This window comes from Globicephala melas, chromosome 14 (assembly GCF_963455315.2).
Source record: "Globicephala melas chromosome 14, mGloMel1.2, whole genome shotgun sequence".
Classification (NCBI taxonomy): Eukaryota; Metazoa; Chordata; class Mammalia; order Artiodactyla; family Delphinidae; genus Globicephala; species Globicephala melas.
Window position 1 is genome coordinate 7,116,636 of NC_083327.1, and position 17,024 is coordinate 7,133,659.

At 43.6% G+C, this 17,024-nt stretch overlaps 1 protein-coding gene across 3 annotated transcripts in view; it reads right to left on the minus strand.

Moving 5' to 3' along the window:
• Window positions 1-227: 227 nt before the first annotated feature.
• The window catches only part of COL9A1 (collagen type IX alpha 1 chain), a 68,643-nt gene continuing 51,846 nt past the window's right edge, over window positions 228-17,024 (minus strand). For 2 of the 3 annotated variants that reach the window (XM_060283257.1, XM_030859200.2), the window contains 4 exons: window positions 16,894-16,948; window positions 15,260-15,448; window positions 9,297-9,374; window positions 228-1,148 (listed from right to left, as the gene is read on the minus strand). In XM_060283257.1, coding sequence (XP_060139240.1) covers window positions 952-1,148; window positions 9,297-9,374; window positions 15,260-15,448; window positions 16,894-16,948 — 519 coding nt within the window. In that variant the 3' untranslated portion in view covers window positions 228-951. Of the gene's footprint in view, window positions 1,149-6,254; window positions 6,377-9,296; window positions 9,375-15,259; window positions 15,449-16,893; window positions 16,949-17,024 lie in introns of all 3 variants that reach the window. The other variant, XR_009558635.1, reaches the window with a different exon arrangement.

Sequence of the window (17,024 nt, forward strand, 5' to 3'; positions counted from 1 at the left end):
TCCGTGAAGCCCTCCCCATCTCCCCCCAGTCCCCCACCAAACACATACATACGAAGAACTCTGTCACAGAACAACACCCTCTGGGGAGCAGTAAGGGCATTTTAATTTCTCTGTAGAAGAAATCACTAACATTATAAACATAAGCCTACAGAAATGAGGAAAGTTTTAAGTATCTGAATAATCTCAGTGACTTTTTTTCATTGAACATGACTATAAGAAAACACGGCAAGAGATCAAGAAACCGTATTTATTGCTTCTTTGGTACAACCAGAGACGTTACCTCAAACCTTTAAAATAAATAATCTCATCGATAAAACTTACAAATGGCAGGATATTAAGATTCCTTCTTTGCTTTCACACAGAAGAGCCCAAAATATAAGCGGGTTTGGGACACAGTACAGTTCCACAAAACTTCAAGCTGATGCTGAGGACCTACACGTGCAGCATGGAAACCGCTCCGAGCGGCACAGCACCCCTGGCCCCCCCGGGATTTGGGGGGGATTTTGAGCACCAGTTCTATTGACGGTAGTGGGGTTTCTTCATAATCAGTCTGGTAATCATAGAGCTGAAACTATCATCTGAGAACAAGCTCTCAATAAAAAATGAAAAGAACTGCCGCAACTGAGGTAAACCAAACAGCTGTTTTTGTTTATTGGCTCCGTGGCCCATGACGTAACACACACGGATAGCACACGGAAGTTCCAGATCCTGGGGACAGGACTACTGTCAGTTCTATTTGTTAGTTTGATCGATGACCCTGTGGCTCCTCTCCAAGGAAAAGGAAAGAGGATTTATTGAATAGCACCATGGTTCTAAACCTGATGGTCAGGTGGGACTTCTATCAATAGAATAACATTGAAGGTAAGGCACCGTCACCTGGGCCCTGGCTTCTGGGGTGTTTCTCCTCCAAGCCCTTCGCCAGGCATGGTTTGTGCAGACAGCTGTGCCGCACTAAGCCTTTGATGGATCTGGACCTTTGCTATTAAATGCCCGCTGCCCAGCCTGTAAGGTGCAGGAGGCTGGCTCGCAGAAACCAGGAGGGCCAGGAGGTCCCGGGGGGCCGGGTACACCAGGGATGCCTGCCACCCCTGGGGGGCCTCGCTCACCATCCCGGCCATTCCTCCCGTAGCTGGCAGGACCTGGGTCACCTGAAACACACAGAAGATGCACGTGTAAGCAGGCGTGCCCTCGCAGCTAGAGACACAGAAGGCACTGGACCCTCCACCCTGCCCACTGCCCGGCAGCGTGTACAGAGGCCCTTGACAAACGCTTTTAGAAATGACAGAGGATGATTAAAGCAGACGACGATGATGATGATGATAATGATATAAAAAAACTCCTTCATTGCAGCTGGGTTGCTTCAAAATTAAAAGTGTTAGGAGACCTCACCTCTCTCACCCCTATTTCCATCAGAGGAGCTGAACTGCACAGTATGGTAGCCTCTCTACACAGACACCTACCGAGCCTGGGAACGTGGCCATGTCAAATGGGGGGTGAACCATAAGTGCCAAACATGTCTGGACTTCGATTTCTTAATAATTCATTAATAACTTTGGTACTTATTACACGATGAAATTATAATATTTTGGACCCTGGGTTAAATAATTATTAAATCCTACTATAAGTATACATATTAACTATTATTTAAATGAATTTCACCTGATTCTTTGGACTTTTCTAACGTGGCGACTAGCAGATTTAAAATTATACACGCAACTCATGTGGTTCACGTTGGGTTTCTTTGAACAGCACTCCGCTAGCAGCTGCCCTTATTTCTAGTGGGTCCTCAATTTCCGGGCAGGGAGATGTACAGCTCGGTGGTGGGCAGAGGCAGACAGGTGGCTGGAAGTTCTCGCTCTGCCATTTATGAGTCAGGCGACATCAGCAAGGCACTCCCCTCCCCGTCTCTTCCTCTACAGGACGGATGATGCTTGCCTGATAATAAAGTTCCGAGCCTGAAGGCACCCGATAAATGACTATTAGAATGCTACCGGTTCACGTCTCTTAGAAGACTGTGCAATGCACCCTGCAAAGCTGCCGGAAAGTCCTCTCATCAGCCGGAACTACACGGTGTCCTAGGTTTCTTAGGGGCGTCGCTTTCTTTTGTCAAGTGCAGAGGTTGTTTGGTTCACCCACGAACCAGTGAGGCCCGGCGGCACGGCTCCCGTAACCGAGAGACATTTCTGCTGAACGTGTACTTCATCGCACCAGCAGCGCTGACATACTATTACTGCAAAGGGGGCAATAAGACGGCCGTGTAAAAGGAATCGTCTGTGCCAGGATAACACGGTCTTACACAGATCCTCATTGGTGTCAACTGTTTTAACTTGGCTGTTCAACCAAAAAGTTGAAAACCAAATCTATATGTTCAGCTATATATTTACGTAGGTTTACTTCCTTTCCTTCTTTCTTGGTGGTTTTTAGTTTTCTTTTCCTATTTTAGCGGTCTTGTTACATGTGTTTTTTGTTGGTCTTATTACAGTGACCTGGTCTTATTAAGCTGTCTTATTACATAGCCCGCATACTTTTAGAAGGGAACTAGGTTAGAGATCCTGCTTTAGCTATAACACCTCATTTTTCCTGCTTTATCTACAATTAGACCCACACAAAGCAACATTACAGGACAAAACATTACTAAGTTTTCAGAGAATAATTATCTTTGATTTTATACATCGCAAGGCTGTAGACAAGCAGATGTAAGTCATTTCCCTTCATTGATCCCATGAGCTTTCATTTGACTATAATAAGTTGTGATGAAGCAGATGATTCTGTGTTTCCCTCTCAAGACAAGGCACCTGAGAAAGTCTCCCTCTAACCCACAGCACCCAACAACAAGGCTTCAGCAGAACCGTGCCTCTAGCAGAGCCTGTTCAGATCTCCAGGCGCTGGGACAGTTGAAGGTTAAGTTGATCTTTTAAGGATTAAAAAGAGAGGTCAGATATAAATGCATTTGAAAGCTGATTTTCATGCTCCCACTGAGACATTCCAGGATGCCTTAACAAAAATCAAATCAAGATTAGGGGGAGAAAACGCCCAAAGGAGAGGTGGCACACGCAGTGACCACAGGGGCAGGGAGTGTAGGTTGGGATGGGCAGCTCCTGTGTTGTAAGCAGTGTCATCAGAACACAGCATGGCCATTAGTTTCCATGTTGCCCCAGCTGCTTTGGCACTACAAGGGCACAGGTGTGGGTGGCAACAGAAGCCACCTGGCCTGCAGAGCTCAAAGAATGTGGTCCTTTACCCAAAAAGTTTGCTGACTCCTGATGTAGTAAAGAAACTGCCCTGGATTAAGAAATCCGCCCTCTGTCTTCACGGGAGACCACAGACGTAATGGAAGCTGTAACACGTCAGGGTTATGGAGACAGCAGGAAGGACTGAGGCATGCGGTGACCTGGAGAGTGGACGCCAGCCTGTCCCCGCTGCCATGGCGAACACGGGCCAGGGCTGCCAGACCTCTGGTCATTTCAAGGGCAACTCAGAAGCTGAGTTTTTAAATAAATAGCTTTCCTTTTTTAGCCACTAATTTACTTTTTTAACATGTGTAACGCCAGCCTCCTGCCTAAGACCTAAAACTTCAGGGAGTTTCTTTTCTACTACACAAGCAGTATGAAAAAGCAGAAGGAGAACTTTTTTTCAAGTTGAGCTCCCCCATTTTAACACAATCCAGGAGAGGGTGTTTTCAGTGACTGAGTTTATTCCAGATTCCTGCGTATCCTCCAAGGAAAGAGTTGATGAAACCATCCTGTCTCCCCTGGATTTATTCTAAGCACATGGAGCCCAAGTCTTCCTCTGGCAAACGCAGCAAGTTGCCCTTTGGAGCGTTGGGTAAGTCATCACCAGCCCACCAGCATTCCCTTTACCCTGTGCCACTCACTGGCGATCCCACTTTCCTGGTGTGTAAACTGAGAGAGTGAAGGTGAAATCCAGAGTCACACAGTCACGTGGCTAGAAAGCGCTGGAGTTAGAAATGAGGGCCCTGGACCCCTCCTCCACCCTAACTGTGCTTCCACACCTACTGATTTGCTAACTCTGACAAGGTGTATCCATGAGTGCGTGCGTGTGTGTGTGTGTGTGTGTGTGTGTGTGGTTTAATTCATTGAGCCTGAATTGACTGAGAGGCAGAAAGAGACACGATAGCCAAGCATGACTAACGATTCTTCTGCAACTCTAACTATCACAAGTGACTAAAGCTATTTTTCTGAGGTGAAATGGCCAGAGGAAAAAAAAAACAGCCTTCCCATAACAGCTTATGAGTTTCTGGTGAACCCTGACCTTGGGCATCTACCCTCCAAGGTGCTCTAAGACTATTATGGGGGAGCCAAATTTGGGGGTGACACCAAGTCATTCAGGAAGTCCAGCGGCTGCGTTAGCAAATATTTATAAACCACTTTCCAACTCTTATGAGGAAGAGAAAGCACGGATCTGAAGTGTTCTCATTCTGCTTTGCCTACCTCACGGGTCTGTAGCTGCACTAACTGCCTAATCATTACACAGTTTTCTGAAATTTCAAGGACCTGTAAAATGTTATTGCCAAACTTTTCATGATTTTTTTTTTTTAAATGAATGTCTGTGCCATTCTCTGAGCTGACAGGAGAGGGCAGTCGTGTTACACTGACAGAGGCGCAACCTGGCTGGAACATTCTTTGGAACCTAATAAATAATACCTGCTACGGAATAAAAGGGGCTGTACATGGCAGGCTTTAAAAACAAAACAAAACCTGGAAATAATTTTCAGCATTAAATAGGGAATTTCTTACATTTCTCACCTCGTACCGAGCTAACTTTTGTGGTGTTTGACAAAGCACATATGTTTAAGGATGTGGTGTATACAGTGGTCTGTTTACATAAGATGCCCAAGACCGAATAAAATAGTGGAAACAGGACAGCAGTGGAAATAGAGGAGAAATGACTACTGCTACATATAAAGGTAGCAGTTAGGTAGCAGTTACTGCTACCTAAAACAGGTGTGCCCCTTGCGCCTGGGGACTTTTTCCACCCAGTATTCACAAGTGAATCTCACCTATCTGCAAATCTTGCACAAGAAACCTGGCATGATGAGCGCAGGTCAGCTCTAACCTCCCAGGAACATTCACACACGACCATCATTTAACTTCCTCCTTCCCCCAGTGCGTTTAGATGCACAAAGAGGATGTGAAGACCCACTCTCAAATATTTTTTCTTCAAATCCCCAGAGTGCCAAGGAACTAGTCCCCAATGGACCAGGCAGGCAAAAAGATACTGGTGATGAGACAGCCCCATCCAACAACCCACCGAAGGGCTCTGGTAAGAGACGGGAGGTAGGGGCAGGGATGGGGTCTAAGGCCCCAAGGGTCTCGCTCGATCTGGTCCCCACAGCTCCACGAGAGAGGCAGAAAGGGGATCGTGCCGAAGTCAGATGCCAGGATGGCGAGATAGACTCAGCATACACCCGGACCACCAGTGCATCATTTTGTCCACGACGTGAACCTGGACGTGTGAACACTGGCCTCTGTCACTTACTACCTGGGAGACCTTTGTCAGGGCCTGTGACCTTTGTAAGTCTGTATTTCTTCAAATACAAAAGGAAGAAAAATAATAATAATAGTAATGAGCTAAAATTGCAGAATGTTTGCCATAAGCCACGCACTAACCTAAGTGCTTTCCATGTATGAACACATCCACAGACCCTCCTAGATGAGTCCATAGGGCAGGTAGGGGTATAACCCCCCAATGTGCAGGGGACAAGCTGAGCACACGGAGATGACAGAGCTGAAAAGGAGTGACACAGCAGAACCCACCCTAGGGCAGCCTCGTTCGGAGCCCATCCTTCTTACACACCTGCCCTGCCGGCTTCTGGCTGCAGGCGAGAAGCAAGCTAGACGATTTAGGTCTACGTTTAGACAACAGAGCACTACAGCCAAAATGACAGTCCATGTCACGGTCATAATAATAACCCATGGTCCATATTAGGCGATGTACCATCACAAACCCGAAGGGCACATAATACTTAACACTGAACAAGCTGAGAGAAGGAGGGGAGACCGAGAACTAAAAGAGTCCAGAAAGAATAAAGCAATCCTGACAACTGATAGATCATGAAGGTATTAGTTAACCTTTTTCCAAGGATATCAGATGTGTTAGCACCAAGAATGACCAAAGGATCTCCTTTCCATTCAGGAGAATTCGAGTCCCAAATCCAACAATCGGGACAACAAAGGGGGTCACAGAGTACCCTGTTCTGCAAGCTCCTTCCTTTACATAAGACGTATATTTACCTAGAAGGTTTCGGACGAGTTCCTGAACACAGCCCTGGTGAAGGTCCCCCCAGGTCCTGAAGTCCTCATAAGATCATGTTTGTGAGAGACCAGAAATCACATTCCTAATCACATTCCGTGCTCTACGGGGGAAATGAAAAATGGCTCAGCCTCTCAGTGGATAATGAACTAATGACATGATTTACTGTGACCCAGCACTTTGCATTTGTGATTTGGAGTTGAAGTAGATTTCACGGAGGGAAGGTCCGAGGTGTCAGAGGTGGTGCCGGATGACAGAAGAGTAGCGTCTTCTTACTGAGAGCCAGGGGAGAAGCCACAGGGACTGAGCTAGGGTCCACCTCTGACCTTCATCTACCTCAAAACGCAAAAGTGCATTTGTTACGTTAATAATAGTACCAATAGCTAACATTTCTTGAGCACCCACTGTAGCCAGAAGCTGTCGTAAGCACGCTACATGGATTGATTTTTCTTTAATTCTCAGAATTAGCCTCTCCGAGAGATGTGATTATTGACTATATCACTCTTTCGTAAGTGGGGAAACAGGCACTGGGCAGTCAAGAACTTGCCCGATGTCATAAAGCTAGTAAGTGAGAGTCAGGATTTGAGCCCAGATGTCTGATTTATGGAACCCACACTCCCAAGAGTCCACTTTCAGAGGACTCACTTTAGAGGCAGAATGGCCCTAAAAGCTCTTGTTCAGGGACTTGATGGATTTGGGAAACTGTCATCTGAGTACGTTTAGGTGTAGACAAGGGGATGTGAGCTGACTCAAAACCAAAGCCCCAGCTCAGCTGGTGCCTCAAGGAGGCTGATAAATTTGGACCCTTTGAGCCTGTGTGGTAAAGCACGCTTCAGAAAGCTGGCCTTAATTTTTTCAAGAATAATCTGTAACTCCGATTTTTCACTAAATAATGTCAAATATCCTCTCAGTGAAAAATGTAACAAAAGCACAGAAAAAGGAAGACCAGATTTCCAAGTGGTACCAGGAAGGGAGGGGCAAGGGCTGGGAAACGGCAGAAAGGAAACGGAAGAGGGAAGGTTTCAGGGTCCTGAACTGGGGAGCCCACGAAGCTTTTTAAGAAATCAGATTTAAGTATTAATTCCAAGACCAGCTGCGACAAATCGAACCATTGTCATAAAGGAAATGCAATGAGGGCCAGGCAGAGATGCCAGAGACGCCTTGCCCTACCTTACCACTCGCCCGCACAGATGACAGGTGTGCTAAAAAGCAAACCTGTGGAGCCCCCTGGGGCAGAGCAAGGGCCCCGGAGCACCAGGCAAGCCCGAGGTGAGGCATAACGCGCCCCCTCGTGGCAGCCCGGGACACTGCACAAATCCAAGCTGGTCTTTCTCGATCTTCCCATTTTTAAACTCAAAATGGGGTTTATGAACAGATTTTTTAAAAATAAGAGTCACCAGAAATGATCATGTATTTTTGTTAAAGGAAAATCGTGCTAATAGTGCAAGTTGCTTATCCAAGAACTGTTATTTGTCAACCAAATGCGCAAAGGAGAAATTGTCAGTCTCTCCTATAAATACATAGATAACTAAGTAAATGGTGAAGATGATATTTTATCAGCTTTCAAACCTCCTATTCCTACCATTGATAAAGGAGAAGCGCACTCGGTAAATTCTATTTTCCTTTTCTCTCTTCTAAACATCCATCAGTGAATCCAGACTTTATTGTTTACCAAAATCTTCTTGTCTGGGTCCCATTGAACTCCAACCAGGTCTTCTGTCCTTTTCCAATCATAAAGGCTTCCTTTTCCAATCACAAAAATTCATCAGTTTGTGAAAACATCTCGACAGCCCATGAATCACCGTTTTAGAAAGGCAGTGTTTGAGCTATCTCCAAACGCATTTTTTAAAAATTCTTTTAAATGAGAAAGCCAAACCCAGAAGCAATGCAATGGATAATTAGAAAGCAATGATGCTTCAGGCTGCAATTATAGCCACAAACCACTATGTAAGCCTGTGGCAGAATTAGAAAACGATCATTTCTTTTGCTAGATTTCCCTCAACCAAGTTTTCCAAATCCACTGTGGGAGTGTGGGGCACCCACCTGCACAAGCCCCCCTCCCCCGACTGGTGTCCCCAGAGCTTTGGGGCCCTTCCTGAGCCCTGGCCCAGCAGTGATCAGAGCGTTTGCTGGGAGACTGCAGGCCATTCATGCTCTTCAACTGAACTGGCTTTCGGCCCACGAGGCTGCTTCTGTGGTTGGACCTGGCAGTCATTCCCAACGTGCAGCAGCCTGGACTTTGGCCACAGAGTAGCCAGTGTGTAAAGAGAACAGACGGGCAGTGAGAGGACCCGGGCTCTCACACAGAGGCCACTTTGTCACCTCGGTCGACCCAGCTGGGATGCATCCTTGGGCATGACTTTCGTGAGTAGGAATGTTTCAGGTTTATTTATTTGGGGATGTGGGCCTCTGGAGGGTCTGGATGTTTGAAGGAGAAGCTTTTAGAATAAGATGTCAGTTACTCCCCATGCGTCACGAATAGCTGAAGACGTGGACTCGTTTTCCTGCTGCTCTGACTTTTTGGTTTAAAGGAAAAGAAGAGGGAACTCTCAACCGGGCTAGAAGTGGACAGGACCCCATTCATTCAGAATTTTATAACGAGTGCCTTGTGGTTGGACCTTGACACTATTTTTTAAAGTACTTATTCAAGAAAGTAATATTTCAGGGAGGGAGACGCAAGAGGGAAGAGATATGGGAACATATGTATATGTATAACTGATTCACTTTGTTATAAAGCAGAAACTAACACACCATGGTAAAGCAATTATACTCCAATAAAGAGGTTTAAAAAAAAAAAAGAAAGTAATATTTCAAGCCCTGACATGTATTTTCTCTCAAAGAATACAGACGTGATTTACAGACTGTTTAACTCCTCATTAAAGTTGGTCCTGAAAGAGCCACGCCAGCCATCACTGCACATCACATGATAAACAGAGGCAAACAAAGAGCAGTTCTTTAAAATGTGCTCCAGTTCAGACCACCCGCTGCCCGCCAAGTTCCCACCTCAGCCTGTTTGTTCTTACCTGGGAGACCTGAAGTCCCGGGCAAACCTTTGGGACCTCTTCCTGGGGGGCCACGATCACCTCTTTCCCCCATGTCACCTGTGTTTCATTAGAGAAATGTTATTTTTCTATACGTCTATAAAAGTAAACTTCCATATTTTTAAACTTAAAGCAAAGCCTACATTCAGAAACCAAAAAGTAGGAAGTTGCCACAATGTAGGTCGTAGTAAGTAGGTAGCAAGGCAAAAATCAAGTTAATTATATTGAGATCTAAGGGGGAAAAAAATCAGATGATCATATCTGTAGATGCTGGAAAGATATTTGACAATTAAACATGCATCCCTGATACAACAGTCAATAAAATAAGACTCAGGCTATTTCCTTAACATGATAAAGTATATCTGTCTCAGCACTGAAGCTGGCATAATGCTTAACGAGAAACACAGAGCAGCTTCCTTATAGTCAGAACATTACAAAGATGCCCACTTTATCATTATTATTTATTATTTGGTTTGAGCCATCCCTAGTTTCAGATGATATGACTGCTTATCTTAAACCCTAGAAAATCAACTCAAAATCTACTAAAAGCAATAAAAGAATTCAGTAAAGTAGCAAGGTACAAAATACATGGAAATCAATCATTTTCATATATACAAACAACAATCAGTGATAAGATGTAGTGAACAAAGATCCCACTTGTAATAGCAACTAAATTATCAAATAACTAGGAAAATAAGTTTAATCAGAAATATGCAGATCCAACATGAAAACAGATCCCCTTTGTAATAGCAACTAACTTACTAAATAACTAGGAATAAGTTTAATCAGAAATATGCAAATCCAACATGAAAGAAAATTGAACAGAAGATTGAAAACGATCTAAGTATCCATTAAAGGGTTAAATACACTATGGTACTTCCACAGAGCAGAATAGTATGCACAGGTGAAGAAGAACCAGAAAGGTCTTTGAAGTGATCCCCAAGATATTGTTAAGTGAAAAAAGCAAGGCCCAGATCACTTACTAATGGACAGCATGATTTGTTGTTAAAAGGATGTAGGGAAAATAAATATATTCATAGATCCTTTATAGCGTCACTGGTAAGGGTATGTAGGAAACTAATAATAGAGATTCCCTAATGAGAAGGATAAAGGAAACCAGACAGATGGGAGACAGGGGTGGGAGAGACACTCTTCACTAAATATCTTTTTAGACATTTTAATTTCTTGAACAATGTAAATTTAGTATCACCAAAAATAAATTAATGAAGTTTCAAAATTTAAAGTGTGTTGTCATCAGTGCCTCCATTTCACTTCTCATCATTTATAGGGAATGTACTTTGGAGTGCAACGAACCATGTGTGTTTGCAAGACAGTTGATTGAATTCAGGGATTCGGCAGCCACGGAACAAAGTTACATAAATTATCCTGGCCCTGCAGAGACCACACTTAGAAACTTGGCCTCATTGACAAGATGACCTAATACCTTAGTTAACTGGTCCTAAATGACGTACGCTGCTTCTGGTACAAGACCAGTTCTACTATCCCATTAGTACAGTAGTATATCATTATTTTACTACATCGTTACAAGATGCAATAGCATTTTGCAACAAATTCTATACATAATCACTTTTTCCAAATATTCGCCCAACCTCATTGAATATCGACAGGTTTGTTACAATTTAAAAAACAAAGTCACAAGTGCACAACAAAAATAGGAAGAATATCGGTACAACCATCTGTGCATTTGTCAAATAGTCAAAAATCTCAAATTGTGACATGAATGTTTAAAAGTTACCATACTTTAACTTTAGCTGTGAATGTCCTTGTGTGAACATTTTTATGGTGAATGAACTACATTTTGAAATCAATTTAAATTTTATAAATACTGTGAAAGGATGTACAGCTCAGCTTGAACTCATACATAAACTAGTTGTTTCTTACACTCATCGTCAGTATGGCCTTACTGTATTAGGAAGATATGACAATTAACATTTTTAAAACTAACAGCTTAAGCTCTCTTGTTAACTTAGCAATTTAAATGTGTCACCTCGTAATTTTTGAGGCTGGCAGTGAGAATGTGCCACATTTTCTGAAGACATGAGGTGAAGATTATAAATTAAAATGCAACTTTCACAGCGATAGTGACAGTTAAGCGCGCTCTAGCATGAAGCCGCACCAACTTCAAAATGTTGTTTGCAAGGAATAAGACCGCGGTCTCTTTAAAAGGACTATTTTATATATCAATATATGTTACCAAACGTATAGGAAAAGACGGAAATAATGGGCGAAGTGATGTGAAATTTCCGGAGAGATATGAAAACTCTTAAGGAAAACAATGGTAATTCTAGAACTGAAAAATACAAGATCTGAAAGTAAAAATTCATCGGATGGCATTGCCAGCATATTTGGATACTGCAGAATACAGACAGCACGGTGACAGTAATAAACAGCACTGTATGATATATAGAATAACATTTTCTCCAGATTAAAAAAAAAGACCCCTGTCTGGGAAAACACATTTTCGACGAGCCCCGGGACAGAGCCACACTGCAACCTGCAGCGGCCGTCGTGTGTCGGCTCTGCTACCCCCAGGGTTAATCTACTTCTTCAAACACTGGTCACGTCTTCCTTCAAGACATAGGAAACCTGGCTCAGGGAACTCAAGTCCACTTTTGTTAGCCTATTGTCAGAAAAGACATATAAAAAGCTTGTAAAATAAGCTTTGGATAAGGTATGAAGGGAATAGGCAGTTTGAATCAAAAAATAGCTCTGTACGAACAGAGTTGGGGAAACTAGAGAAATTCCCATTGCTCCAAAATTGCTCTCAATTTCATCTATTTGGAAGCTATAATTGATGCTCTACCTCCAGGTGAGCAGATTAACACTGGAAAAGGTGAGTCTCAGATATGCCCGGTGTACTTTCCCCAGCCTGCGTTAACACAGGGACACGTCTGCTTGACCCCCACTAAAAGATCTAAAAATACACACAGCCTTCCTCAAAGGGACTTAAAATTAACAAACCATGAACATTTACAAAGAGTATTTATGACATGAAAGACTGACTTAATCCTAAGTAAAGTGGACCCAGGGCCAGTCAGGTGCCTTTCGTGTTTCTGCTCAAGCGTCACATGAAATGAACACACAGCTCTAATGCGTTTGTGTAAAAGTGTGCAAAACATGTGGGTGAAAACCAAAAACTACACAAACATGATGGAAGCTTTCAGTACGGTCTGAGGCTTTTTTCTACTAGCTCCTGTTAAAAATGTTCCACTGTGTTTTTCAAAGTAACTTTTTAGGAAGAAAACAGTGATTTGATTAAGACATAGCCTGAACTGTTAAAAGCTTTAGTAAAACTTATTTGTTTTAATAAAACTTATCTACATAGGAATTTCTCTGGAAAAAGACCCTCAAAGCAACTCTACGGCAAACCAAGACTTCCACCATCCCTTCTTTGTTAAGCATGAAAACAAAAAAGCAACAGGTGACAATGAAACACGTCTCTTCTCTGATTGGTGGAACAGTTAAGTTTCAAATGGTGGAGTGTTTATTCTCAAGGAATATTTGTTTTACTACCTTTGGGTAGTAGAACACTATGTGTTTTCTACTAAGTAGGGCTGCTAATGTATGTGGTGGACAAGAAAGGTCAAGTCCAATTACCTAAAACCATACATCTCCAAATGTATGACAGCAGCAACTGAAATAGAAAATCTGATTATTCCTTTCTGCCCACACCCCAAATCTTAAGAAGTAGAACTCGGAGGAGATGCTGCTTTAAAGGAACCCAATGCCAAGAAAGGTATGGAGGAGGGCGGGGCGAGAAAGCTCTTTAGAAAAAAGAAAAGAATTATCTCACTTCTAGATTATAGGCTATGTCATAAACACCGCAGAAAAAATACAAGGAAGCCCCTTATAACATCGAACTCTGCTTGATGAATGAACTTAGTGCCAGAGACATTTCTCAGGTTCCAAATATAGGAATATATTTTTCTTCCCTTCAAAATAAGGTTCACTGCTGGAGTCAACCCAGCGCAACCCAGACACAATTCCACACTGCGATTCCCAGCTTCCCGGAAAGTGTCCAGATCATGTCACCTTTGTTTCCAGAGCTTCTCAGCCCTGATTGCTTGTTCAGATAACCTGGGGAATATTTTCAAAGCCTGGGGCCTAGACCAAGTCAATCAAAATCTCTGGGCACGGGACCCAGACGTGAGCAGTGTTTAAAGCTCCTTGGGTCAGTCCCATGGGGAGCCCAGGCTGGAGAAGGCAGCCCTCGGCAGGCTCTCCTGGTGGAGCAAGGACACAGACATTTTCCTGTCTTAGGAAGTAAGATGGGACTTCAGGAGTGGGCTCTTACTAACTCAAAGTCAAGGTCAGCCCCAAATATGGAGACTTCCTTTTGGCCAGAGAAAACAGGGCTGTGATCCTCTTAGCCCTACAAGGTGGTCCTCCCCTGGGAAGGCGGGACCTTGCCTGTAGGGTAAGGACCACCCTAGACTTGTGCATTTCCACTGCGGGCCCCTCTCCAGAGTTGCTGACTCGGGGGGTCTCTGGTGATGTTGGTGCTGCAGGGACCACTCTTTCGGAACCGTTGTACTTTAGTTCACTTCAGTGAACTCACCAAGGCAGAGGAGTCATCCGTGGGCTGGGGCACAACAGGGCGAGCTCAGCCAGCAGTCCGCCCACAGCACGGAGTTCCCTAGAATGGTTTACGGAGCAAACGGGCCCGACCGCAGGGAGAGCACCTCCGCTATGGATTCCTGAATGCAAGCTCAAAGCAGGACCAAGATGAATGAATGGCTAAGGGGTTCTTTCAGAGAAGAGGTCCAGTTCTCTTTAAGGTGAACTCGGAGCTCTCTCCATATGATTTTGTCCAGCCTCCAAAAACATGAAAATCGTGCCAGATTTACAGGAGGCCCCAATTAGGGCTCTTTTTTTTTTTTTTTTTTTAACACGCAGCTCTGCACATGCCAAAAAAACAAAAACAAAAAACGTAATTAACAACACTGTTCCAGCTGAGAGTGTCGTGAACCAAACACATCAAGCATTCATCTACAGATCCCGAAAGGCATCTTGTTTGACCTCTGACCGTTAGCACCATAATATTTATCCCTAATTGGAGCACCGCTGCCTAAAAAACAACAGTACCTCTCTTGTTCTTGAAGCCACATTTTTCTGAAGTTCCCCAGAGAGCTGTCAGTCACTCATCATGATGCAGAAACTCTGCACTTTTAGTCCCTTCTGTCGATTATCCCAGGCCCACCAGCCCCCATGCTGACATACTCACCTCAACTAGCAAACACCATCAGAGGCAGCCAGTTCTTCTGCAAATCCTGCAGAATACCTAACACACTCACAATCCTGCTGGCCTACAAAATACCGGTTTCCAGGGCTTAACTTGCTTTAAATAAAAGGAGAAGAAACAAACTCCCTCACACCCTCTCACATGTTAAATAAGGAATAAAGTTGTACCTCAGAGCCGAAAAAAAAAAACCCAGCAAAACTGATATCCAATGTCACTCTTTAAAAGAAGAGGGAGGCGGCTTTGATGCATGCTGTGATTTTTCTGATGTCCTGCTAACAAATTTTGTTACTTGAAGTAACAGATAACATTCAAGGGCCAGTTGCCATCTTAGAAGAGTTCTACAATGATATTAAGGTCTCAAAAAAACAAAAAACAAAAAACAAAACTTTAAAGATCCTTTACCAGATCCTGTAAAGTTTACCTTGAACTATGATTAAAGCAGTGTAACTGTAAAAGATTGGTACCACAAGTCAAGGGACCTTAATTCCAGTATTGGGTCTACTGTCGTCACACACCAAGGCCAAGAAAATATCAAACGATAGTTTTCTAATCTTTACCGTCACCACAGTAAGAAAACAATCCGTCTTCTTGTCTCCTAGATACCTGGCACTTTAGGACAAGTGAATCCTTCTGAAAAAAAGCCAGTGTGTGTTCCTGGTTCCACGTGGACAAAATGCCTTACCTTTCGCTCCCCTCAAACCAAGAGCCCCGGGGGGGCCCTTCATGCCCGGGAGGCCTCGAAGTCCCATCTGGCCTGGGAAACCGTTCTCTCCAGGGGGGCCTGGGGGACCAGGGGGGCCAGGCCGCCCGGGGAGGCCCGAGGCTCCGAAGTCCGGACGCTTGAGACTTGCAGCCATCTCAGCAAAATGCTCTAAAAGATAATAAACAGAACAGTCCCGGTGAGTCAGAAATATGAAAGCGATTCGAACGAAAAAAGAACTATTTCAAGTGCCTTTTTTCTAAATGTGTCACCAGAGCTTCAAAACTGCTGGTGAGGCCTGAATAGAGCTGGGCCATTGTCCACGGGCTTTCTGCCAGGAGGTTTCACTGGTGCTGCTTTGTTCAGCCCTCCCTGGATGGACCCTGCTGCTCTGAGACAAGGGGATAAAAGACCTTAAACTTCAGGGCTGAGCGGTGTCCAAAGAGATGAGTGTGTCACCTGAACCTGGCTGGTTACCTGAAAACCCGGGATGAAAAGAAAGTGAGCTTCTCAACACAGGAAGAAGTGGACACCCAGAAGCTTCTCAAATGCAAGGACATTGTCCAGAATTAGTACTGAGATACCGTTTGAGACCTAGGCTCACAGTTTTAGTTTGAAGATATTAAGTAATATGAAATACCCTGAGGATTCATGACTTTCTATTCATTCTCCTTCTCAAAAGTTTTTTCACGCTTGGAAGAGACACCAGACATTAAAGAAAGCCTGCTTCTTAGAAATGGTCACTGCCTGTCTTAAAAACTCATAACTGTGTAGGCTCTTTCAGGAAGCATTAAATAGATTAAGAAACATCCACTAAAACCATAGAGAACAAAACATCTTCCCATTAAAATAGGGGAAATATTTTAGTGTCATTTTTTTTTAATTTAGGGTGTGAAGGAGAAAATGAATTGGAAACACATTTCTCAACAAGATTTTTAAATTGTTCAAATGCAGGTATCCTAAGTTGGCCTTATTTAAGTGAGAGTTAACATAAAGTCGTAATTTTCTCAACACTTAATGTTTAAACTGGAAATATCCTTTCAAGATAAGATGTCTGCGATATTGGTTTTCAAATTTAGAGGGGACCGTTTCATTCTGAAAAACTCTATGATTCTACTAGACAAATTATACTATCTCCTGAACACACAAAAGATGAGTGTTTCTTCATGAGAGAATTGGTTCCAACCAGAATCAAATAATAAACAAATAATAAACAAATCGGCATAGGCTTCTTATGGGCAGAAGTCTGACAGTTACTTCTCATATAATCTATAGAGAGAGCCTAGGTCAGTGCCAGGTACACACCAAGTGGTAGGATAGTAAGAGGGGAAAGAGCCTGAGAATTTGTGTTCCAAAGGGGGGAAAAAGGTGTCTGTATCTGTGTGTGTGTGTGTGTGTGTGTGTGTGTGTGTGTGTGTGTGCTTTCTTGTAAATTAACCACATTGGCAAAAAAAAAAAAAAAAATCCTGGCGAGCCCAGAAAGGTACTATTTTTCCTTGAGGCTATAAGCTATTGCACATGGCGACAAATTGTATAGAACAGACGTGAAATTACCAGTATTCAAAATCCCCCGCCTTTAAAGCACACAAAAAGTCAAGCGGCGATGATGTACTTACCTCGAATGACTCTCATGCAAACCTGCTTAATGTGCTGATCGGTGGGTGCTCTGCCCTGGGACAGAAAAGACAAAAGCCAGTTTGTACACAGAACCACAAAGAGGACATTGTTCAATGGTAAACCGACAGGC